The 26,919-nt window shown below is 36.7% G+C and overlaps 1 protein-coding gene across 1 annotated transcript in view; it reads right to left on the bottom strand.

Moving 5' to 3' along the window:
* Positions 1 to 2,224: 2,224 nt before the first annotated feature.
* The window catches only part of RASEF (RAS and EF-hand domain containing), a 32,947-nt gene continuing 8,252 nt past the window's right edge, over positions 2,225 to 26,919 (bottom strand). Inside the window, exons 2-17 of the mRNA XM_030467507.1 lie at positions 23,132 to 23,278; positions 22,235 to 22,325; positions 19,208 to 19,303; positions 18,037 to 18,114; positions 17,548 to 17,663; positions 16,887 to 16,955; positions 15,496 to 15,580; positions 15,020 to 15,111; positions 10,846 to 11,080; positions 9,794 to 9,931; positions 9,520 to 9,667; positions 8,497 to 8,578; positions 5,350 to 5,464; positions 4,739 to 4,858; positions 3,684 to 3,760; positions 2,225 to 2,333 (exon numbers count right to left, since the gene is read on the bottom strand). Coding sequence (XP_030323367.1) covers positions 2,225 to 2,333; positions 3,684 to 3,760; positions 4,739 to 4,858; positions 5,350 to 5,464; positions 8,497 to 8,578; positions 9,520 to 9,667; positions 9,794 to 9,931; positions 10,846 to 11,080; positions 15,020 to 15,111; positions 15,496 to 15,580; positions 16,887 to 16,955; positions 17,548 to 17,663; positions 18,037 to 18,114; positions 19,208 to 19,303; positions 22,235 to 22,325; positions 23,132 to 23,278 — 1,798 coding nt within the window. The remainder of the gene's footprint in view (positions 2,334 to 3,683; positions 3,761 to 4,738; positions 4,859 to 5,349; positions 5,465 to 8,496; positions 8,579 to 9,519; positions 9,668 to 9,793; positions 9,932 to 10,845; positions 11,081 to 15,019; positions 15,112 to 15,495; positions 15,581 to 16,886; positions 16,956 to 17,547; positions 17,664 to 18,036; positions 18,115 to 19,207; positions 19,304 to 22,234; positions 22,326 to 23,131; positions 23,279 to 26,919) is intronic.

Below are 26,919 nucleotides of genomic sequence, written 5' to 3'. Positions count from 1 at the left end.
AGGCAAACATATTTCACCTTATTGACGGCAGGCCAGTATCACAAAGCTGGTCAAACACTGTAGTTCAGGAGACACACAAAGAACACTGAGGCTCAGTGTTAAATACTAAAAGCTAATATAGGTTAATATTTTTTAATATGTTACAGTTTAAAATCACAATCACCTCATCCTGGGAAAGATCAAACACTTACATATTATAAACCTTACCTTCAGAAACCAAGTACTGGATAATGCCCTTCTTTCCTTCCTACTGATGCAGGAAGATCTGAAAGTACAACCTGTATTAATTCTACTTCTTATTTCACTCCTTTAGAGAGATAGAAGCTTTTGCATACAGAGATGACAGAAGAGGCTCTCATCATTGTGCTCACTTTGCATAGTTTTCTACTCAGGGAAGCTAATTTCAATTACTTTCTTCTTTGGATAACACAGGGTTAGTAATAAGCAGTACGTATGTGACCAAGGATATTCCTGGTACACTTGCACTTCCTTCATTCTCTGCTACTTGCTCCAAGTATCTCAGCACTATAGTGAGGCGTCTTATACTGTTGGGTGGAAAGATGCTAGAATCCTACAGTGTCCTGCATGGAATAAGGTAGTGTGTGAAAATACCCTTAGTATTTCAAAAGGACACCAAACATGTTTAAACATGTTTAAACAGTGATAATAAAACACCTTATCTGAAAATTACCACCTCTGATACATAGGATGCCTAAAAACAGTGCTCTTGCCACTTTAAATTTGTTGTTTTTTTTTTCATTATGTACTATTCTGTTTCTGAGAACTCCCATGGTTTATAAAACTGGTAACACAACACGGGCTATAGAGTGTTCAAATATACTGCTGATAAAATGTAGAACAGCTGGTAGACATATGGGGTTTTAATCAGTCCATAAAACTTAATTGAAGGTTGCTTTACTGGATTTACATTTTCATCCTGGAGAGGTTTTAATACACACAGAAAAGCCTGAAATGGTTTGCTGACTCTGAAGGGGCTCTCTCCTATTCCCAGCAAAACAACTGAAAGCTGAGAAGAACTGGATCATTGTTGTTAACTGTAGAAATACCTACATATTTTACTACTCTGTAGAACTACTAGGGATTATTCTAAGCACTAACAACTAAATTTTTAGAGATGCTGACACCTAAAGCTACCATCCATTGGTAAGTTTCTCAGAATTTTCCTAAAATCAGGCAAATCTTCATTAAAGTCAACCACTGCTGTTCATTTAAGGGACTTGTTTGATGAACAGTTTATACACGTACTTGTGCATGTGCAGTAATTCTTTCAGCTGCAGGTTTAAAACTTAATATCCTTTAAATATCCATTAAAACAGACTCCTCTACTACTACAATCTGTCAATCAGTGTCTGAATTGAATATATTTGACAAACAAAGGACAAAATTACAACCCATTATCTTTCTGTAGTAATAATAATAATCTAAACAGGGAGCTATTGGATCATCAGTTCATTTCTGTAATCCTATGTTATAGCCCTTATAGTATCCCCAGAATTGTGCACAGTAATGGTCCATGCAAATGTTGCTTTCACTTCTGAGCTGTGTAGGATCAGATGTGAAGTCTGCTTCTCACTTCTGAATCAAACCCCAACTCCCATAATTAAATAAATTCTAACTCACCAACTTTTGTGAAGTTACAGCAGAACCCATGCACCTGCCACTGTGTTCTCTCAACAAAGATTGTTCTGCTTTATGCACTGAAGTAAGGTTTTACCTGGATCTAGGCAACCTTTTAAGGGTTTAGGGTTTTCTTGAGGAATGTTTCATCAACATATAACTTAAGACCTTTGAAAAACTACATAAGTAGACATCAATAAAAAGGTATTAAATTAACTGATGCTGCAATTTTTTTTTCCCATGAGTGGTATATGATATTATGTTCTGTATGTAGGAAACGTTGAGCCTATAAAGAAAAAAGCATGTAAAGGAGAAAAAATACATCAAAATATTGTATGCCATTGACTACTGTAACATGAGCTCACTTCATTGACTTCTATTACTTAAGAAAAGTGAAATCAGAGCCTGTAGAGTAAAGCAAGTGCATAAATCTGAACAAGTAGAAAGTAGAGTCTGGATTTTTCACATGATGTGCAATTTCTAAATACAAAAATGTATAAATCCCCAATAAAAGGAATACATTACAGAAATCCTTCATTTGTTTTTTAACAGACAAGTTATTCAGGTCAGGAAAAGCATCTGTCACTTAAACATTGCAACAGTTCTTTGTGAGTGCCAATTTTTTGGCAGGTGTTGAAGCCAGGCTGGTCACTGACCTTTTATCATCTTGATTATCGCTTCGTTTTCGCACTTCGCTGTAAAAATAAATAAATAAATGTGCACTCCGTTAATATACTTCCATTCATGCATGTAAACTGTTCCGTTTCTCCCAGTATATCCTACAGAGCTCACCATCATCTATTGCATGGCTAAAACTGGGGTTTAGTGCATAGAACCAACATCTCTTAAGTTTCCACCTTGGAAATCATATCACAAAGCACAGTTATAGAAATACAAGAACTTCTGATATGTAATAACTCCACAATTTGGCCATTGTCTTTCTTACGAAGAAAAATACCAAGTTGTTTTGTGGGTTTTTTGAGGGTCTGAAAACAGAGCTTCCAACTGCCAAATAATTTTTTTTCCTTGAACCAGTTAAATTTATCATGTTTAAATATCAGAGGCAATTTTCCAACTGTGATTAATGTTATGTAACATGTTTTCTAATTTCATAATCCATTGCTGCATTCATGGCCAGGTTCTTGGAAATGATTCATTTAGCGAATTTGCAGGTAACTTCACATTGACACCAAAAGACAAATAAATGCCCATGTTCTTTCTTCTTCCCAGGTGAAGAAGCAATGATGCTCTCTAAGAAGAAAATATCTTGTATACAAACCATATTAATCAATAGTATTTTAACAATGCCTAACAAAATACTGATGAAGAGTCCAAAAGTCCTACTGTTGCAAAAATTATCTGAATATCATTTGTAATTCTGGCCTTGAGCTATATGTACTAAACTGAAAAATCAAGTCTGAAGCTTCATTACATACTCCTAACCCTTCAAAATTACATTGTAACCAACAATGTTTTGGAAAGGTAGGAGAAGTCTAATGTTTTACTTGCACATTATCACAGAAATATCAGGTTGCTAAATTGAAATAATTTTAATTACTATTTTTTAACTAATTTAGAGAATGAGGCATCAAATAACATATGTGACAGTAACAAAACTGAACATATATTAATATATATGAAAGACTTAAGATTAATTATATGTAGAATTACATGCATTTGAGGCTAATTTAAGAAAGAATTAAGAAGGTAAATGCATGTACCTTTAAAAAATGTAATTCATTCACCAAATAGGTATTTTAATTGTAAGCTACATAATTGAGCTCTAATTTAAATATTAGTTGCCGAGACAGTTTTGTAAAATTTGCAAGCGAAAACATTACTTGGCTTAACTGAGAATAAATCATGTCTTCCATTTACCTATAATGATTTAAATGTTATTCTTTTCAAAATTTTGTTTGTTCAGTTTGATGTCCATACAATTTGAAATGGATGTGTGTGTCTTTGTATGTATATTATAAAAAGGACATACTGTGTGAAAATATACTAAGCTGTGTTTATTCAAAAATAGAAACCGGGTAACTTACCGGGCAAGATGAAGCACTGCCTCTACAATATTAGATCCATCTTTAGCACTTGTTTCACAGAATAGTGCATTATAAGTCTGTGAGTAGAAATAAAATGTTAAATCAAGTAATATGAAATTTTTCATATCTGAGTATGTGTATCCAAGTACAAATTGTTTCCTAAATAACACAAAGACGACACCCATTTAAATGAACAGAATTTCTTCTTCATTCTCCAACAAATCCACTTTAGTACTACGAAAAAAAAAAAACAGTAATTGTTTTTAAAGTGCATTCTTTTAATGATCCGTATATCCTGAACTAAACACATCATAGGTCTAATGGCCAAACTCAATCTTCTTGTCCGCAAGACTGAGAAATGAGAAGAGAGTTGTTAGGACAGGTTACTGGATTCAGCTTGTTAGCTACTCATAAACTACAGCATCTGGTGTTCTAGTTGAACCAGAAATATCATTGCATAAGAATCAGATGTGATATCAGCCCTGGTATAATCAATCAATTGCACAACCACTCAGCAACTCACAACCCTAAAGACTCTACTGTTTTCCTGCAAAATATGGGATATATGCATCCTTTGTCCCCAGTATAAATGTAGCCAAAAAATTTGTTCACACTTCTATTTATATCAGAGTTCCTTTTTTTGTTTCTACATTCTGCAGATGTAGAAGGAATACAAGAGAGATTTCATTCCAAAGATGAAAATATCCCATTCAAAAGTTGGACAAACACAAGCCAGACAAAAAGGTTCATGCACTCCCCAGTGTGCTTCATATCTGCACTGCTAATTCCTCTTTAGCAGCAGTCCCTAGTACATCCACTTTTTCACCATAAAGACTGAGAAGAATATGAAGTTCAGCTCAGTGAATATTACATTGTGATTTAACCAAGCAAACACTATCAAAATGGGTTAATTTTCATTAAAAGGATCCACGAATACTAATTACTATATATAAACAAATGACCAGAAAATTACTTTTGTTTACTTATTTCTCACATGGTTTCGTACTGAAGTTCTTAAGGCCATTTTATTCCAAAGCAATAGACATGGACCTTACCATAGCCAGCTTTTCACCATAGTTTCCAGGCACACATTTTTGCCCTTGTTCTGTAACAGCTTCACGGAGATCTGCTTTGTTTCCCACCATCATAATTGGAATATTCTCATGAGTTGAATCCTGTAAAGAGGATTTTATTTCCTTATTTCTAGAACGAGTACATGAGTGTTCTAGAAAAACCTTCTTCAATAAATGTGAATTTGTTTTCAAATAAACAAACAAAATGCAATAGTAAAAAGAAATACTGAAAATTTCAGTTGAACTATAGATAGCATACAGAATATAATACAATAGTTTAAAATACAGAGAATACCAGGAATACTCAAAGCCATCCACAAAAGGGTATCTGAAATGGACTTTCATGTTCATTTCAACAGGAAGTGAACAGGAAGCTTGTGATGACATTCTTTTATACAAATGACAAATACAAATAGATGTATCAGTTTTAACACTAACAATGTTGGGACACATTTAGGACCTCCATGTAGCTTTTATCTGCATGAGAGATTACAGTCTGGCTAATGCAAATACAAAGATATTCAGTTTTTATAAAGAATGTTAAAAATGCTGGAAAACATAATTTTTAAGTTGTATATATTTAAGGTTCTTACCTCAATCATATCAACCCATTCTCGCACATTAAGAAAGCTTTTTTCACATGTTACATCATATAGCAGTAAGACACCATCTGCTCGTCTGAAATATGATTTAGCAATACTCCGGAATCTTTAAAAAAAAAAAAAGAAAAAAAGAGCATAAAACCACATTATCAAAAAAGAATTCAATTTACAACATTATGAACATAGCACTACTTTATTTCACTACTAAGAGTAGCTCCACTTTACAAGTTTTCTCATAGCTTCTTTCATAAGTACTTCTTGATACAGGTGATACAGGACTAAAAATGCCTGCATTTATATCCACAAGCTTCTGTCCTGACAAACAATCAACATTTTATCAGAATTATCTACAATGTATTTATTACAAAGATACTGCTTTGCACTGGACTTTTGATTAACTGGCAAACCTTTTTCATGTATATGTAACTTGATAAATTGCATGGGTTATTCTGTTACCCTTGAAAAAAAAAGGAACTTAGTCCCTTTCCAGGAACTCCTTATTCCAGGATTACACTTATTCCTGGAATTAATTAATCAGCTATAGTAATCTCTGACATTAATGTAACACAATCTACTTGACAACCAGGTACAGCAACTATGTATTCACATTGGTTTGGTTACCAGCAGTGGCAGTGACAGCCAAAACCCAAGGTGAGCCCAGGGGCTCACAGCAAGATCGTGCTGCACAGGGGGACCCGGAGATCAGGACACTGCTTACAGACACCCAGAACTGCAGGAACAAACCTGTGAGCTCACTCTCCCAGCCCATCAGGCACGGCAGGGTCCAGGCAGCTCTGGGGGGGTTTAAACACCCCTGAGGAGTGCGGCGAAGAGGGGCAGCAAATAGGGACGTGGTGGGGTCGCCTGGACCCCACCTGGGAGTCTACTGGCAAGGAGACTCCACAACCAGGGTTCCTTCCTTGCTCGGAGAAGGTCAGGGATCACAAGAAGGTCCTTCTTTGAGACCAGGTGGTCAGCGCAGACAGAGGCACTGGCTGCAGTGAGAGCTGTTGCTTTTGATAGACTGGGATAGATAGTGAAAGCTCTGAGACGTCTGCAAACTGAGAACTGGGTGGCAACTACTTGGTGTCTCCAGACACATCAAGGACAAGAGGCTTACCAGGAGCAGTCAACATGGCTTTACTAAAGAGAAGTCATGTCTGACCAACCTGATAGCCTTCTATGAGGATATAGAAGGGAGCAGTGGACACAGTTTATCTTGATTTCAGGAAGGCATTTGACACCATCTCCCAAAGAATCCTTGGAGCTAAATGAAGATTGGTGGCCTAAGTGACCAGGTAGTGAGGTGGATTGGCAGCTGGTTGAAGCACAAAAGCCAGAGAGTTGTAGTCAATGGGACAGAGTCCAGTTGGAAGTCTATTTCTAGTGGAGTTCCACAAGGGTCAGTACTGGGACCAGTACTAGTCAATATATTTACTGATGACCTGGATGAGGGAACAGAGTGTATTATCAGCAGGTGTGATGATGACACAAAACTGGGAGGAATGGCTGACACCCCAGAAGGTTGTGTGGCCATTCAGAGGGACCTTGACGGGCTGAAGAGTTGGGTAGGGAGAAATTTAATGTATTAAATGGGCAAGTGTAGAATTTTGCATCTGGGAAAGCACAACCTTAAGTAACGGTACAGGTTATGGACTGAGCTGCTAGAGAGCAGAACAGGTGAAAGGGACCTGGGGGTGCAGGTAGATGGAAGGATGGCCATGAGTCAACAATGTGCCTTTGTGGCAAAGTAGGCCAATGGCATCCTGGCTACGAGGTTGAGAGAGGTTCTCCTCCCCCTCTGTTCTGCCCTGATGAGGCTGCATCTTGAATATTGTGTCTGGTTCTGGGCCCCTCAGTGCAAAAAAGACCAGGAAGGACTTGACAGAGTCCAGTGCAGAGGGACTAAGATGATTAAGGGAGTGGAACATCCCCCTTATGAGGGAAGACTGAGTGAACTGGGGCTCTTTAGTTTGGAAAAGAGGAGAATAAGGGGCGACATCATCAGTGTTTATAATTTATAATGTATTAATGTATATATGTAAGGGGTGAGTGCCAGGAAGACAAAGTCAAGCTTTTCTCAGGGGTGGCTAACAATGGGACAAGAGGCAATGGTTATAAACTGGAGCACAGGTGATTCTTTATAAGGAAGAGTTTTTTCACTGTGAGCGTGAAAGAGCACTGGCACAGGCTGCCCAGGGAGGCTGTGGAGTCTCCTTCCTTGTAGACATTCAAAGCCCACCTGAACACATTCCTGCGTGACCTGCTGTAGGTGACCCTGCTCTGGCAGGGGCAGTTGGACTTGATGATCTTTCAAGGTCCCTTCCTACCGCTAACTTTCTATGATTCATTGATTACATATTAAAATCTTATTCACAGATTTATTTTGGGGGAGCAGTGATTTGGCTTCTGTCTACCTACTTCACATAATCATTCATTCAAGCATAAGTAAATAGATACAGCCCCATACAAATCTTAATCAATGAACACATTAAATTGACTTCCACGGTGTTAGGTTAACCTCTTCACAAGCCGCAAAAGCTGTCAGTAAAGAAGTAATGGCTCTCAAGTAGGGATGTCATCAAATTTTGAGAAAACTCTACACAATAATTTGAAGAACCTTGGACATTCAGAAATCTTGCCATTTATATATTTTTTAAGTCTTTGAGAAAAAATTTTCATGCACTAAATATAATTCAAATCAGGATCAAGAACTTCAAAGGAAGAAGGAGGAAAGGAGAGTGAAGAGAAGTGAATCTCTAAGATAAAAGCCTGCTCAGAAATACAAGTCTGTAGGGATAAAGAAAACAAAAGGCCAAGAAGCAATGTACATCTGCTACATATTTTTGCAAGAGAAGGACAGATGGATTTAATTAATTAATGCTGTGGTGAACCTCAACTATTTCTCTCTGCAGAGAGGTATCCTGGGCATCACCAGAAGTAACAAATAAGCACACCACCTGTCTTGGGGTCTCAGCAGAACAAAATCACATCTGCCTATAATGTTTACATATGGCCATACTCAGTTACTATAAGGCCATATAACATTACTGGAATGTTTTTCACCTAGATGAAAAAAGGCAGATGTCTTTTAGAAACAAATGAACTGAGATTACATAAGTGCAGAGAATCACTAACCTCTCCTGCCCAGCTGTGTCCCACAGCTGTAGCACTGTAGGTTCTCCATCAACAATTAATCTTTTCATTTGAAAATCCACACCTGAAAAGAATACGTATAGTCTAATAAAAAACAAACACCCATTAAAAACCCACATAAAATTAATAACTATGTGCCATATACAACTGTTATTGCAAAATTCATCTCCCTCAATAGATTATGACATTTCAGTTTTTCACATAGCCTTTAACTGCAATAATGCCCTGCATGTATTTAATTTGTTTTTAGAAAACCAGTTAAACAAATTTTTCCTACACATTTCCCCAGAAGCATTGATACAAATTTGGCAATATGATCAGCAAACGAAATGATCCCCCTCAGCTTTCTTTTGCATATAAAAATATTTTATAACACATATTTCATATACCAAGTAGAAAAAAAGATTAATCAAACAAAACTCCTGACTCAGAGCCAGCAATACTAATACATAATTATGATTTGTTTGGAAGAGAAAAATTCAGTCTTTGGAACCAGTAAGACAAGTTTGTTAGCTGACAGCTCTAATAAACACAACAAGCCAGTTAGATGTCCTTCCATCTGCATTTAAATCAAAGTTTCAATAACACTTTGAAGAAGTGGAGAAAAAACATATTATGATAGACACCAAAGCATTACTATGAAATATTAAGTAAGGACAAAAGAGCTGAGAAGACAAGAAAGCAATGACACAAGTAAAAGGGAACATACACACATTCAAAGCTCATTATGCTGAAACTCCTTTTCTAGAGCTTTGCATTGCTGTGGAACAGGCTGTGTGCTTTGCAAGGAGAATCTAGATTAGAGCAGTACCCTATTACCCACTCCAAAAAGCAATTAGGCACTTCTAAGCTTTAGTTCTCATTAGATCTCACAGCCTAACAAACTGCATGTGTATATTCAGGAAACCCTGGCAAGCAGTCACAGAGGGTAATGGTAATCTTTTCACCCACTTCTGCAGAACAATGATGAAATCCACTTTAGTATTTTAAGAACAATAACTATACCCAGGGTTGCACTTGTATTGCCTCGAAATTCATTCTTGCAAAGTCTTGTGAGGAAACTGGATTTTCCCACTGCTGCATCTCCAGCAAGAACAATCTTATAAGCCTTCTCTGAACTGGGGTGTTTTGGAGTACATTCAGTTGCATCTGACTGGAAATAAAAAGAACCCCTCTATGTCAAATCATGTCAAAATATTCTCTTATTCTTTTTTCTTTTTCTTTTTCTTTTTCTTTTTCTTTTTCTTTTTCTTTTTTTTTTTCCTGAAGAGCTGCATACCTGAGGGGTGAGCGCAGATATGTATTTTCTTGTTGAAGCTATTGAGCTGCTTCGACTTACTGGTCGTGAGGGCTTCCAGTCTAATCCTGAACTGCTGTTATCAGGACTGTACACATCTTCATCTCTGATCTCTGGAACCTGGAAGTACAAGCTTGCATGTTAGCTCCAGGCAGAAAAGCACTCCTTTTTTTGGAACAACAGGTAAGACTGAATAAGTCGTTTGTTTTAACAGTTTAGATTAAACAGAGATAACAGACCAAACAGAGCTATGCAGTTCTTGTCCATATACTGGATGTATTCTATTCTTAATCACATTTGCTGTTCAGTATAGCCTAGATTTGGTCCTTAAACATATTCCTATCTGGCATATACACATTCAGTACAGTTTGCAATAGAACAAATTAATTTGCATAGGGAAAATTTTACCTTAAAAGTAATTGCAATAAACAAAAATTTTCTTTCAAAGCTTATTTTACAAAAAAAAAAAAAAAAAAAAAAAAAAAAGAAAAAACCTACATGACATTACTCTCTATGCTATTACTATTCAAGTTAAATTAAATACAGCACAGCTATAAACAGCACTATTCATAGCATCTTCAACTGTAAACATGGAATATGTATCTACAAAATGCACAGTAAAGGATCTGCTCTACAAATACTGTGTTCTGGTGTGCTTGATGCTCGTCTTGCTATGCAGTCATTAGTAAACCTTTCCATTTTACTAACAGTAATTTCCTTAGACTTACTGTATGTAATAATGTATGCACTAACGGTACTTTTTCTTGTTTATGTGATTTTTTTCATTCACTGCAAAAGCACAGCAAGAGAAAGTGAACAGATTTTACTGCTACAGCATCTCTTTAATAATCTGTCAAAGATGTCAAAAGATAATTTTTTTTTCTCAAAAAACTGTCACTAATCTTATTTAAATGTAAACAACCCAAATACTTAGTTTTAACTACCCCATGGGCAAAGATTATTTAATTTTTAAAAATGGAAACTAATTCTGTCTCCAACCAAAGGTCTTTCTGAGGAGTAAGTTTTGTACTTACATCTGTATCAGAAGCATCACCACCAAAGCTTTCTTGCATACACTGTGACCTTTGAAAAATCCTTTGATGCCTGTATTCGGCTTCCGAATCATACTCATTTGAATCTCTCAGGGTAGACAAACCACTGTCAAAACAGCTCTCAGGTAAGCTGTCAACTTCACAGTTTATCCTTTGCATAGGATCACAAAGAGCTAAAGAATCATAATCTTCATCCACACAAGACGAATGAGACGATCTAATAAGAAAATATTTTTAGGGGAAGAAAATACTCCACAATTGTTTTTCCTAACAAAATCAGAGCCCTTCTGGAATAGTCACTAACAAGAAATGCTAACTATACAGGTTAATACATATGTCAATGCTTATAAGTTTGCCTTTCTAAATAATTTAATTCACAATAGCATCTCTTAGGATGCTCAGAGTAAATTGTGTATCTATGATATTGATGATGACCACAGGAGTCTCAGTAAGAATGCTTATTTATCCACCCACAGAAGTCTTTATTTTCTTTAAAAAAGATTAATAAAAGGACATATGCTGTACTATGAAGACATTGAACGCCAGGTATTGTAGCTGACGTTTTGCATAATTTGGAGTTATTCTAAAACACATAAAGTGACATTGAAATACTGGAGCTCCCAGTGCAATAGCACACCACAGAAGATTACACTGGCGTGAATCACTGAACTTCAAATTGTTACTGACTTGAATATAATTCCTACCTGAAAGTGGCCAAATAGTGATGACACAGCTATCATTGTCCTATGTAACAGCATCCAGAAACATCTAACCTATACACTTTCAGGCTAATGAATATTAAATGAATAAGTATGATCTTTGCTGTAAAGTATCACAGCTTCCATGCAATCTGTATTCATGCACCTTCTAGGTCACATACCCAGGCAGGCATGCATAGCCCAGAATGTTCCTCCAGTGTATTGATGACAATTTTTTGACCCCAGTGGTGGAGGAGAGGTGTACTACTGGACCACGTACTGACAGAAAGAGAGGGACCGGTGGAGGACATCAGGGTTGGAAGCAGTCTTGGCAGTAGTGATCATGAGAAGAGTTCAGGATCATGGGTAGTATGCACAAAACAATCAAAAGAATTGTAGTCTTGGACTTTGGAAGGGCTACCTTTGGCCTCAACAAGAAATTCCTTGGGAAATGCTATGCATTATGGTTCTGGAAGGCAGAGTGGCTCAAAAGAACTGGTTGATATTCAAGCACAGCTGCCTCCAAAGTCAGGATTGCTGTATCCCCCAAAAGCAAGAAATTAGGCAAGGGAAACAGGAGACCTGCATAGTTGAGCAGGGACCTTCTGAAAAAAAACTGAAACAGAAGAGAAAATCTACTATATGTGCAAGAAGAGACTGACCACTCAGGAAGATTACAAGGATGCTGCCAGAGTAAGCATGAAGGAAACAAGCAAAGAAAACATCTTCTTGGAATTAAACCTGGCAAGGGACATCAAGGCCAACAGAAAGGGTTTCTTCAAGTATCCTGGAGCCAAAAAACTACGGAAAATATTGCCCCTCTGTTGAATGAGGCAAGTGCCACAGTGAAAGAGGATGCAGAGAAGGCAAAGTTACTCTGTGCTTCCTTTGCTTCAGTCCTAACTGTTCAGGCCAGCCTTCAGGAGTCCAAAACTTTGGAGGCAACAGACAAAGTCTGGACAAAGAAGACTTTCCCTTGGTTGAGGAAGATTGAGTTAGAGATCAACTAAGTAATCTGGGCATCTGTGGGTCCTGATGGGATACAACCATGAGTGCTGAGAGAGATGGCTGAAGTCACTGCTGGACAATTCTCCATGACCTTCAAAAGGTCCTGGAGAACAGGCGAGGTGCCTGAGCACTGGAAGAAAATCAGTGTCACTCCAGCCTTCAGGAAAGGCAAGAAGGAAGACCCAGGAACCTACAGGCCAGTCAAGCTCACCTCCACCTCTGGAAAGACAATGGAACAGCTTGCTCTGGACATCAACTCAAAGCATGTGGGGAAAAAAAAAGACTATCAGAAGTAGTCAACAGGGATTCAGCAAGGGAAGTCATGTCTGACTAATCCAATAGCCTTCTACAATGGCATGACTGTATGGACAAATGAGGGGAGGGCAGTGGATGCTGTCTACCCTGATGTTAGCAAGTCTTTTGACACCATCTCCCACTGCATTCTCGTAGACCAGTTTAGGAAGTGTGGGTTAGATGAATGGACAGTGGGGTAGATTAAAAACTGGCTTAAAGATAGAGCTCAGAGGATTGTCATTAGTGGCACAGAGTCTAGCTAGAGGTCCATAACAAGGGGTGTTCCTCAAGGGTCAGTACTGGGACCAGTACTATTCAACATATTCATCAATGACCTAGACAAAGGGATAGAGTGTACCCTGAGCAAGTTGGCTGATGACACAAAACTGGTAAGGGTGGCTGACACACCAGAGGGCAGTGATGCCACCCAGTGAAACCTCGTCAGGCTGGAGAACCAGGCAGAAAGAAACCTTATGAAATTCAGCAAGAACAGGTGTAGTGTATTGCGCCTCACTAGGAATAAAATCCCATTTATCAGTGTACAGGTTAGAGGCTGACCTGCTATAAAGCATCTCTGTGGAAAGAGACCTGGGAGTCCTTGTGGACAACAGGATGACCATGAGAAAGCAATGTGCCCTTGTGGCCATGAAGGCCAACAGCCTTCTGACATGCTTTAAGACAATCATGGCAAGCAGGTTGATGGAGGCTATCCTGCCCCTCTACTCTGCCATGGTGGGGTCCCATCTGGAATACTGCGCCCAGCTTTGGGCTCCCCAATTCAAGAAGGACATGGAACTCCTAGACAGGGTGTGGAAAGGGTTACAAAGATGATTATAGGAGTAGGACACCTCTCTTATAGGGAAAAGGCTGAGGGACTTCGGTCTTTTTAGTCTGGAGAAGACTGAAGGGGGATCTTAGCAATGCTTATACTTAAAGGGGGGCTGCCAGGAGGGTGGGACCAGTCTTTTTTCAGTGGTGCCCACTGACAGAACGAGAGGTAACAGGCACAGACTTGAACATAGGAAGTTACATCTAAACATGAGGAATAACTTCTCTACAGTTGAACATAGCAGGATACTGTAACAGACCCCTGTGTTGGGGTCTCCATCTCTGGAGACATTCAAAACCCATCTGCACATCATCCTGTACAACCTGCTCTAGCTGAGCCTGCTCGGGCAGGGGGATTGGACTAGGTGATTTCAAGGTCCTTTCAAACACCTAGCATTCTGTGATTCTGAGAGGAACACCACCGAATGAAGAGGGATACTACTAGTGTAAAGCAGAAGTCAACTAAAGCAAACTAGCAAAGACAGTAAACTCTCTGAACTCTAAGGGGTATCTCTCTAGGTTTTGGAATACCACTGAATGAAAAATAAGACAAAACCATCTATCACATGAGTAGGGATGCACATTTTTGCTGGCACTACCAGTTATTTGGGAAAAAAAAAAAAAAAAACCAACACCATAGCACATAGCACCATAGCAACCAACAAACATAGCACAATACGGAGCACTTGACATTGGATCCAATGCCCAGCAACTTCAGTGAGTCTCTGCAAAGATCTGAGGAAGATCCGGTCAATGACCTGCATCCCAGAAGAACAAAACCAAAGTAGCTCTCATCATTTGATATTTAAATTTAGATAATTTACTGTTCTCTGTAGCTTTTACCCCATTAATATCCACATGTATCCACTACTCTTGCATGTAATTATGAGGATGTTCATTCTTTTGAAGGACTAGGTCCACCTATCTTTGTAAGAATTATTACACAGGAAAACCAGACATATAGACTTAAGATATAACTAAAAATGTCAGTTTAGCAAGCTAGCTAACAGAGACCCATGGTAGATTTTTATAGTATCTTAGAGACATGAAGAGGAGACTGGGAATCAAACTAGAATCAAAACCAAGACCAAGTCCCAAGAACAGGCTGTCTGAACTCTCTGTAAGTTCATGATTAGCACTGACTTTTCCTAAGCTTAGAGAAGTTATTGAAAAGCTTCCTGTTGTGTACTTTGGATCATTTGCTATGGTCACACATTCCTTCTGAATCAGTTAAAACTACTCTCTCTGCTACATGACAATATTTGCTCTTTAAAGACAAATGTGGTGCCCCAGTCTTTTTCAACTTAATAAAAGCAAACCCATGTTACCTGTCATAGCGTGGGTTTAGAGGAGACTGTCCACCATTATATTTAGGACTGCTTCTAGAAATGGTGCTTCCTGGTGAGGTATTTGCTAACCTCTGCAACAGACAAGTAACAAATGTATGGTAAGTTTGATGACAGCGTATAAGCCTCTAGATTTATCATGAATAAAGCATGCATACACAAAATTACTAAAATAAAACAGTTTTCTGAAAAAATGTGCTGGTGGTAGAGCTCTCCTGTATAGACAAAACAAACATTCACTTCAGTGCAAGAGAAATTGCTGATGTATTCACCTCATCAGATCTGCTTGGCCATAGCATATTAAAAAATCATCTCAAGCACCTCAGAAAGCACCTCTAACAAAATTCCATTATACCACAAAACAGAGTAAAATCTTACCTGATATAGTATAAATAGATTTGCATTTGGCATATTAATTCTTAAGCTTTCTACAGCATTATAAAACTTTCAGTACTTACCAATGACCTGTTATACTTGCTAAAACTGTTTTCAAGGGCAGTCCTTAAACCATCATTGCTGTCATGTAGCTTTCTATTAGCTGATCTAAAAAGGAAACATTCATAGTTTTACTTGCAGGAGTAGAGAAAACATCAAAACCTATGTAATTTATCAAAAAGAAAAACTGAAAAAATACGTGTCAAAAAACCTTTTTGTTTAGATGAACACTGAAGAGTGATGTGGGACTAGATATGTGCTGTCATATACTCAAACGAATTATTGTACATGAAAAAAGCACTGTGAATTAAACCTCCAGCAGCAGCCTTGGAAACCCCATTTCACTTCTGTGGCACGGTCCAAGGTCAGCTGAGAGGCAAAAAGACACTTATATGAATGACAGCAAAAAAGAGCTACAGAGCAGTAAACTGGTACAGCCACTTCTGAAATGCAAAGTGATGAGATGAGTCTAGGGACAGATGTGACTCAGCTGCTTGAAAGCAAGAGTATGTTTAGGATAAAGAAATTAACTAAAAATATAAAAAACTACTAATTGTGATCCTCATTGAAGGCAAAAGTCTGTGCACCTTGTGTATAAAACAGCACACGCTTAGTACTTTTCAGGTAACAATAACACAAGGAGTTAAGTCAATAAAAAGAAACCAAGAAATAATTTTTATGATAGCATGGTTAGACTCAAATCCCATCCACCTTATCATAAGGAAATGGAAGGCAGTAAGGCAAGAAAAAAAACAACCCAACAACATCATTATTGAAGATCTAGTGGCTCAGTAGTCACACATTACCACATACTAAATTCAAGGAGTTGCCATGTTTCCTGGATAAACATTTAATACTTCCTGGCCACCTAAGTCAGTGGAGAGATCTGCCCAAAAATAAATGGTTTAGGACAGCTCTCCAAGCCTCTACGTAACAGGCACTGAGGAAAAAATAAAGATAGCTTTAGAAGGCATAGAGCATGCCAAGAACTTTTCTATATGGAAATCAGCTGGTGCACAATTACATGAAATTAAAATAAGAATCAGGAAAGCAACTAATTCCTATACAAATGGATCTAGCCTTCTCAAATTGAAATTTTGAACAAATGTATTCTGATATGCCTTTTTTTCTTTAGGAGAAGGTGGAGATCAAACAAAAACATCAGTAAGAAACACAAAACACAGATGCCACAGCAATAACTGTTGTCACATCAGTATTTTACTTCAACACACAGGAACTTATGCTAAAATGATAAAAATTAGAACAGTTTCTTCTACAAGAACTAAGGACTTTCAGTACTTTACTTGGTATTTCTTCCTGAACCTCATCCCATTCATTTGCATACAAAAACATTTACCCTCAAATATGTTGGCACAATTTTTTTACACATAACCCTGAATTACTTAGAACTTACTGAAGTATTTCAATTTGTCTTTCCAGATTATCTCTGTCTTCAGTATACTCTCGGATCCTTTCCAGTTCTCTGCAAGGAGTATTTATTAGAGGTGATGAATATATAGTGGGGGAAAGATATAATATCAAAACATTTGCATTTCTGCTGAACTATGTCATTTTATGGAAAGTAAAATCACTTGGTAACAATCTCTGCCATTATATATCAACAAAGACTGTGAAAGATCAATAAAATATACAGATAGCCTCCTCTACCATTCAACAGCATTTGTGTCATCTGAAGATAACAACACAATAAAACTGTCATTTAAATTCCTTTAAAAGAGCACCTAGAGGCAGCTTTCATTCACTTTAGGAAAAAAATGGTTCACACTGATGTGGGAGACTTCCAAAAGCTGCCACCACTAATGTTCATACTGTTCATTCATTTGAGCGAAAGTCATGGAGAAAAAAACTGCATGATGCTGTGACTTCTACTCCTAACTAAAGTCCTAGTAAAATCAACAGGTTTCCTTGCAAGATTATAGGAGTTCAGAACAGTAGTCATGACATGCTTTGTATAATCTCAAATGTGTACCTGGCATTGATGGCACAATAACATCAGATAACAGATCTTTTTTTTTTTTGCCTGGTGAAAATATTATCATGCAGAAGTACCTTACCTCTCAGTGTTCAAAGTCTGATCTGCATACTCGCTTTTCAAGCTATCTAATTCACTCTGTAGAAAAGCTATATTTGTCTGTGCTTCTAAAAGATCTTTTTTTAGTTTCTGATTCTCCTTCAAAACAAAAAGATAAGGAAGGTATTAAATTTTAGCTCTCAGTCACCTGTAAAAATGTTGACATACTGTAACAAGAGAAAACATAGAAAATAAAGAACTCTAAATCAACAGAAAAGTTGGTAAATTAGCATGCAAGAACCACTGAATTTTTATTTTTTTAATTTCAGTTACATCAAAAGGGGCCTATATAATCTCAAGCCATTTCTAAATGTGATACCTAGAATATGTATGTAAAGATCCTTGCACACACCAACAACTTCAAATGTTTCTTAGCTTACCAGTACTAAATGTGAAAAACCCCTAATAATTTGTATTGCACCAATTATAAATCTGAGGCTAAATTAATATGTTAATGATAATCACCTCTTACCTGCAACATATCATGCATTCTTTTTTTCAATTCAACCACATCTTCCTTGTGATTTACATTTTTTGATTGCTCCTCCAGCTGAAACGATAAAAAAACACCCATACAATTAATCTTATGTTACTGATTGTTCTGATTCAAAGAACATAAAAGTAACAGAAATTGTATTAAATAACCCCTAAAATACAATAACGAACTTTTCAAAGCCCATAGTTTTCCCAACTCTGTGAGTAAGCAGAAATACTCAAAATTTTCAGGTTTTCTGTACAACTTTTACATGGATACTTAAAAATGTTTCATGAGCATTTTGTAGTCTGTATGTGTTGAGTATGCATAGCTTGTGACAGAAAAACCAGCTATTGAGAAGGTATAAAAAGCTATAACCCCACTAATGTTAAATACATATATATATACACTAGTACATTTGGACACGCTTTATACTACACGCGTTCATATTCTTGTGAGGAATTTTTGTTTCTACCAGTGCTCTTTTAAGTGCAATTCAATTTGAAAAAAAATCGTTGCATAGTGACCTCGTTGGTTGCTATATTTCTGGTAAAATTTAAAGAAAAAACTAGTGACAAAATTAAACTCAAATTACTGAATAGATCCAAACCAATATTCATACCTGAGATTTCAGTTTATATTATATTCAGGTATCAGATTAAAAGATCAGGTTAGAATCAGGTTTCAAATAGTAATCATTAGTTCCACCAGTAATTTTAGCTGAAAATTACAGCTTAAAACCACATCTACCTTAACTAGCTGCTAAAAGACACTGTATTAGCATAATGCAATAAATTACTGTATCTGAGTTGTCATTCATCTAAATGTATGAATTATAAATACTTAAGAGACAATTTATTAGGCTATTTCTAATGTATCAAATACAAGACTAGGGAACTGTAGTGTTAACAATTTGATTAACCTAGAAAATAATTTGGCAACTGCTTTTGGCTAGCAGTTGATCCCTTTCCTAAGTATTTCGGTAAATTACACAGAATTAATACGATCCATAGTCTCAACACAACCGAAAAAAAAAATGCAGTTGGCATTTACTAATATACATAAAATTAAAAATCCTCAGTTACAATTAACTGTCCCGAGGAATATACTTCATAAGGCTAGCATCTCTTAAAACACGTCCAAAATTCTCAAAATGAATTTAACTCACTTTTTTCAGTTTTTTTATTGTCACCTGAAGATCCCCAACTTCAGTATCATACTGGCGCTTCAGCTCATTCAGCGCTTCTTCAGCTTTTCGCTTCTCCTGCAATATCATATTAGACGTTGAGACAGTTTCAAACATTTCTTAAAAAGTGCATTTATCAGTTTGGAAACCATAAACTTTGCCCTTTTATCCTTCTAGTACATCAACCTGCCCGTTCTTTAATACCTACAGATACTGATGCTATCATTGCAGTCCACTTATAAAATATTCATAGAAATAAAACAGTAAGGTGCAAGCAAAGGTGAGCTCAATATCTGTTATTCATGTAATAATCTCCTCTGCTTAATGATCTCAATGTCATATAAAAAAGCAGAAATAGAAGTGTTAAAATTTTGTTTGGACATAAATTTAGGCCTGTACTGCACACAGGCTAAAGAAGTTGGGGTTGTTCAGCCTGGAGAAAAGAAGGCTCCTAGGTAACCTTACAGCAACTTTCCAATAGCTGAAGGGGGCCTCAAAGAAAGCTAGGGTAGGCCTTTTTACTCAGATGTGTAGTGAGAGGACAAGGGGAAATGGTTTCAAACCTGAAGAGGAGAGATTTACGTTAGACTTTGGGAAAATATCTTTATTTTGAGGGTGGTAAGACAATGGAACATTTTTCCAAGGAAGTTGTAGCTGCCCCCTGCATGGAAGTGCCCAAGGCCAGGATGAATGAGGCTTGAGCAACCATGTCTAGAGGAAGGTGTCCCTGTCCCCCCCCGACCATGCAGGGGGGTTGCAGCTGTATGATCTTTAAGGTCACTTTCCACCCTAGCCATTTTATGATTCTATCTAGATGTATTTAGACACACAAAAAAACCCAAGGTATTCTACAACTTTTTTTCAAACCAGCCTTCTATGGCTAAGCACACAATGTGCTGATGACAGCATATTTAGTTTCTAATGGTATTTGGTCCAAATAGCAAACAAAGTATACTATTCTGATATTATTTTAACACTACTAAGAGACCCTATTTTTTTAACCAAAACAGAAGTTTTGAAAGGAAGTTACACCAAGCACAATGAGATGAATTGCATGTTCTGCATGCTATAGATGAGCATATGTTTTAACTCACTCCAGTCACTCTCGAAGAACTCCAGTGCTATTTCACAATACAAGAAATCAGAACAGAGCAGTGAAACACAGAGCTAACGAGACATGTTTTTTCCATACGGAGAAGACAGACATTGATCTTGGCTCGGAATTCAGTGCTTTCCTGTAGGTGATGCTGACATCCATGTGTTAAAATGGTAAGTACAATAATCAGCTTAAACTTGACTCTCTTACCATTGGCACCAGTATAGTCCTAAGTATTGTTTGGTAACTATTTACTTCCCTTGAAGAAACAAAGTATAGGAGAGGCTCAATGCACAGATAGTGTCATGCAGAGGCAGGTGTCAAGGTGGAATGAATGAGATCACTTTGACAAACAATAGCCTTGACTACAGACAGTAAGACTAATGGCTTAGTACAATCCCACAAAGTAAATACCTTACATTTACTCTCAAGGCGTTTTAGTAGGTGGAGCATGTGGAAGTATGAGCTAAAGGGAACATTTAGGAGTGACAACTTCAACAGCACTGTGAGAAACAAGTTACAGCACATCTTTCATATGTATAGCTAGAACAGTGAAATCACAATGCATGCAACTTGGTGACAATTTGAGAACTTTTCAGAATGAAAAACACAGACTAGATGTGGATAATACATAGCAGATGGGTTTTACTTAATGTAGCAAGTAACTGTGGATATTCTCAGAGTAAGTGAATACACACATTCCAGCCACATTTTTATAGGAGTGAAAAAGAGTCTTCAGGGATTTTTTTCAATTATTTCTCACTTTTTGCAGAACATAAATTTTCCAGACCAAATGTATTTACTTTCTAATCATAAATGCTTATAATCTCTGGATGTGGAAATTTTATCTGCATTGAGAGTTGCATTATCATTACTTAAACATATTATAATACACTATTTTGCTAGGAAAAGCTGACTTACAGATCGGTGGGACTGTTTCCTTCCGTATAGAAAAAGAAACTGAAGCAAATCTATCAAAATAACATTTTCCTTCACAGATCAATTACTGTGAACTATGAACTATCTACAATCAGGAAATTCAGACTGCATTTTATTGCTTCTGATACTGCAAATGTATATTCTGCAAATATACAGACTTTCAGTATCATGTGTTCTACATAGCAATAATTATGCTTGTAGTATAAGTTTTCATTAATGAATTTCCTATGTCCCCATTAGAACAATTTCACAAACTGTTATTCTTATGTACATTACATTTAGGTTTCTTACAAAAAAACAGTAACAGTCCAACATGAAGCAGACAACATAGGCGTAGTTTTACTGTACTGCTTTCTGCCTAGAATTACACAGCCATACGGGGCTGTAATGTATCTTTCCATGGGTAAAGGGAAGAGACTGCAAGCCAGTTGAAACAACAGCAGAAACTTTAGAACAGTGAAACAGAATTTCCCATTAACTTAGGGAGGTCCAGGCTCTCACACACTGTAATCACAATTACCTTATCTTATGTCCTTAACTCACTAAAATATAGTTGCAGGATGAGAATGGAGGAAAGAAAGATCACTACTTCAGGAAGATACACAAATTAGGAAGAAATGATCTAGGCATTAATTTCTATATAAATTTATATCCTAGGAGAAGAAGGTTCCATTCTTTTATGAAGAAAGGTTATTTTCACCACTTTTTTCCCAGTAGTGGTCTCCAAAATAAACTGCTCTACATCACCATATTCTCACAAAAGACAAAGATTTTTTTTCTTGGTTTATTCCATCTGGGCAGCCATTCCTCTTTGGGAACAAATGAAGACCATTTTTAACCTTATAGATAGCTTCTTTTCATCCAGGCACTGCCCTGGATGGCTTTGAGTTAGTCTCATCATGATCAAAAACACACATGGCCATCAATACTGAGAGTTGAGTAATTATGACATTCTGTAAATAGAAAATACTCACTTCCTTTCTAATGTTATGCTCTGCAGCCTGTATCCGTTGTTCCATCTCTTCCTCCAGCTCACTGAGCTGAACTGCCACTTTATCTTGAGCTCTAGAATTTCAAAGTAAATATTCTCTTAGGAATTGCCCTCTGGCTTGACAGAAAAGTTGTGTAAAACACATCTGCCTGCCTCAGCTGAAACAAATTAGACAGACAGACATTTAAACAGCATAGCACTGTCCAGACCTTGAAAATGTATGGTTGGGAACAACAAAAAACCCCCCAACAAAACAAAGCAAAATGAAAAACATACCTCCCCCCCAAAAAAATATTTCAAAATACATGCAAATTAGATTTCAAATAATAGCTGATTATTAATATGAAATACATCACATCTGCATTTTGAAAATTAAGTTACAGAGAAAAACACCCTTCTGGTTACCCTATGAAGAGACTTCAAAAGCTTAACTGGAGCAATTTCCATCACCCACACATACAAGTTCTCTGTCCTGAGCTAATTTGCTTGGTTTTGTTAGTTATGATGCGAGATTGCAAATGTATTTACAATAGGCAAATACACCCTTGGAAGATAAAAAAGGAAAAACATAATTTCTAATGTAAAGGCACATGCTAAAACTCACAGACAGAAAAGAGGAGTCAAAAATTTTAAGACATTAGGCATGAGAATACAGCCTGCAAAAATGTGCTCCAAAACTTACCCAAAATATGATTAGGGAATCATTTATAAGCTGCTATAGATGCCTGGGCACATATGTGTTATATAAACTAGCCTTTGAACTCAGTTTATGGAAATACTCTGAGTGATACATCTTGGCATTAGATCCCAGCAGTTAAACCCAATAAGATACAGAAGAAAAGTAACCATATAAATGAACTGGAAACACAACTCACCGTACCTTTTCACTCCAATGGCCAAAGTTTCCATCTCTGCACTTTTAAGTCTGAACTCTTGGATGAAGCTCTTGATGACATGTTCATATGGCTGGATCAATCTTGGCTCTGCTATGTATATGTTCTGATACAGAACACTGACCTGCTCTTGACTGTAAAAGAGATACTATATCAACAAACCTACCAAGTTTAAAACACATTACAAGTATTGCAAACTCACCCCTTTTTTTGTATATTTTTAAGATATAGCAAGTTACAGACTTGACTTACAGTCAAGATACAGACTTTGAACTTCAATCTGTGCATAGTATATCTGAATTCTTCTCCATTATGCTTACTCTTTCTGCTTCTTTAATACAGCTAATATAGGGAATTTTTTTTAGCTTAAGTAAATTTTTTGTAGTACAGTTGAAAAGCATGTCACTGGAGTAACCCATAAATCATATCCAATTTTATCATAAGCCAATATTAATCATAATTTGTGCAGAAGCTTATGACTTCAGGAAACTGCGTAATGGGTATAAATGCCAACCACTTAAGTTAAAATGAATGTTTAAAGTGGGCAGAGGGAGGTGATCACATCTCCTTCAAGTTCTCTCAGCTGTATTTACATCTCTTGTAAGCATCTATCAGCAGCAGGAGAGCCAAAAGGTATATGAGAATACAGTTCTCTGGTTCAAAACAAATTATTCAGCTTCAGATAACTGCACTCCTCATAATGCCAGCTCTACTTTATGCTGCAAAGAAAAAAAAACCTGTAAGGATTACATATGAAATTTTCACATGGTAGGCAACAGACATGTCTCATACTGAAGAAAAAGAAGTTTCTTTAGTTCCTTTAGTTATGAAAATCTCTCCTGAAATTTACGCTGCTTCTTAAAAGGTGCCCTGATGCAGGAATAGTATATTCTGATTTTTATTTGATCTGATCTCATTAACATAGACAGTACACAGCTTTAATTGTCGAAGCAAAGAATTTGGACAAGATATAAAACCAAAAAGCATGAGCACCAAAACATTATTGCACAGGTTTCAGTATAAACAGCATTGATTTCTGGTCATACTACAAGTAACGTCATGTAACTCTCTTGCATTACATGCAAGCTAGGTTCCAATACCTAGATTGCCATAAGACAATATACCAGATGAAATTCTGTAACAGAATTCAGCAGTCCCAAGGAATATTGAAGATGATTGCCACATGGACTATATTCCAGAACACAAACAGGTATTCGAGAACTTGAACAGATAAAAAGATCAGTTCTAGAGAGGCCAAGGAAGCAGACCAGTAATGCAGAAATACAGCACATCAGTCACAGAAATGAAAACAGAAAAAAATCAAAACAACTTTTATAAATTCTAGTTTAACACCATACCTGACATATCACAAATACATGACCACTTTTGGTTGTTAAAGGAAATCTTAAAACTGTGATTTAATGATCCTCCTTATTAGACATACAATAGTCTCCTTTCTCCTGTGAAGGCAGTGCAGTACCTTCACCATATGCCTGGTGTTGACAAACACTATACATTCTTTCGGTTTTTTACCCACTTGAAGAAATTCCACGACTAATGTCAACACTGCAGCACTCTGCTTCTTCTACATGATTTCCCCAATAAAGGTATAAATTAATTTAATATATTAACATACTATACCTCAGATTCTCATTTTATAGAACTCTGGTGTTTCAAGACACTATAGAATGTGCTCGTGTTCATGTTAACACAAAAAATTTAAAAGCAGCACAAATAAATATATATTTAATTATGCTAGGGGCACCTCTGTGTACACATGTTTCTGTCTTGAAAAGGTCTTCTGTCTTTAAAGAAGCTAATGTCTTAGCCTTATTCAGCATATCCAGAAGTTAAATGTATGCATCTTCTTTTTCAACATATATTTTAAACTGAGTAATGTCAAAGTTCACAAATAGTTACAATAATGTACAGATTTATCTGGTCATTAGATGCTATGAACTATGTATAAATACTGTACCATTAAAGAACTCCTCAAATGTTTGTTTAATCAATTTTTCACATGCAAAAAGCTATTAAGGACATTTTCCTTAGCAGCAACAATGACATTATCAGCAAAAACTAGTAAAAGCAAAAACAAAAAAAAAATTTTAAAACTTTAGATTTAAAATCTGCTCTCCTTTTACTTTACTACAACATATAGACAAAATGTGAGATTTATGTGCTAGAAGGGTTTACTGCACAACAGTGCTTTGCAACAGTTCTGATGGAAGAATGTACAGAGGTCTGGGTTCATCAGATCTCAACTAGACTTCAAGTGAACAGCAGATCTGTAGCATTTAGACACTGATTTCCCAGCACATGCAGCTAGAAAAAGGGCTAGTTCCGGGTCTCAAGATGGTACCATTTACAGAATTCCTACCATGCTTCCAGTAATGTTGACAGGGTTTGAAGCTGGAGCCTGTCTGTACTTCAACCATTACAAAATGCAGCCTCTTAAGTCTCTCCCTTTGAAATTCTATTTATATTTGATACTTGGACTGAACCTGCATTTCATAACTTCTTAGCACTTCAACAGTTGTCCATCCAAGATAAGAACTGCTTATGAAAACCACTAATACATTATTCCAGTATAGTTTTAAATTTTAGATAGAAACCAACATTGTGTATATTCAGACCTTGCTGCTGAGGAATGTCACTTCTTCAAACAGTATGAATATACACACAGCCCTTTAAATGAGTTGCATGTAAAACACAGATGGCACTAGCCACAATGAAACAGGCAATTTATTAATCTTTCAAGGCAGATAAACTGAGCATAATCTAGTCCAACAGACTAAACATTTCAGAACACAGATTTCATGTTTGTATTTCTTATTTCTAAAATCTCTTTATTCCCTTATATTTCCTTTAAATTTCACCAATAAGATGCCTACTAATCACGTTTCCTAAAAAGCAAACAAACAGTAGAAAAGCTACATGATGCTAACATTAAATATTCATTACTTGAGAAAATGTTTTCCTCATTCTTCTCTAAACCACAGGTTACTGAATCACATTTGGATCTCTAGTTTATAGGGCTACAATGGTACTGTATCTTTCTCATTTATCCTTGTGCAGGATAAATCAGATACTGTCTTTTAATCAAATTAAGCTAAATCCCTAAAACTACACTGTACTTCAAACTATACTACAAAGCCTGTGTTCAAAAATAGCACATGCATAATGTTAATACCAGAGGTCTTCTCTCACACATATTAATAATGGAGTAGCAAATTTAAGTGTTTGAGAGACAAAACAATAACCATGCAGCCACAATAAAGTAGGATCTTGAAAACAGCCTGGAAGGCTTTTTTAGATTAAAATTGACCACTGACACCATCAGTGACACTTACCTGAGTGGCAATTTTAAGTGAAGTGTTAATTAAATACTTAACAACAACTGCAGCAATAAAGAAACTGAGAAGAAAATAAAGTCATGCAAAAAAATTGGTGGGACTCTGATAAATCACTTATGCCTTCAGCAAAGTAATACACATTCATAAAATGGTACAGCTACAGTTTATTTAACCACTCCAAGCACCAGTGATGAAATAGCAGCAAGCACACTGTGATAGCATTTTACAGATACTGAGGATTTTAGAAGGATGAAGCTATTAACACTCTGTATTAACATTCAGTATATGATAAATATGAGAGGAAGTTTTCTGAATTGTCTTTATTTCCAAACACCTCTGCTTTCACATGCTTTGGTAAATATCAGTGACACCACTGCAGCCAATCAGTTGCAATTAATATTGTCCCATTTGTGGTTTTC

This window comes from Calypte anna, chromosome Z, assembly GCF_003957555.1.
Source record: "Calypte anna isolate BGI_N300 chromosome Z, bCalAnn1_v1.p, whole genome shotgun sequence".
Classification (NCBI taxonomy): Eukaryota; Metazoa; Chordata; class Aves; order Apodiformes; family Trochilidae; genus Calypte; species Calypte anna.
The sequence above is the reverse complement of the archived record's forward strand: the minus strand, read 5'-3'. Positions and strand labels throughout refer to the sequence as shown.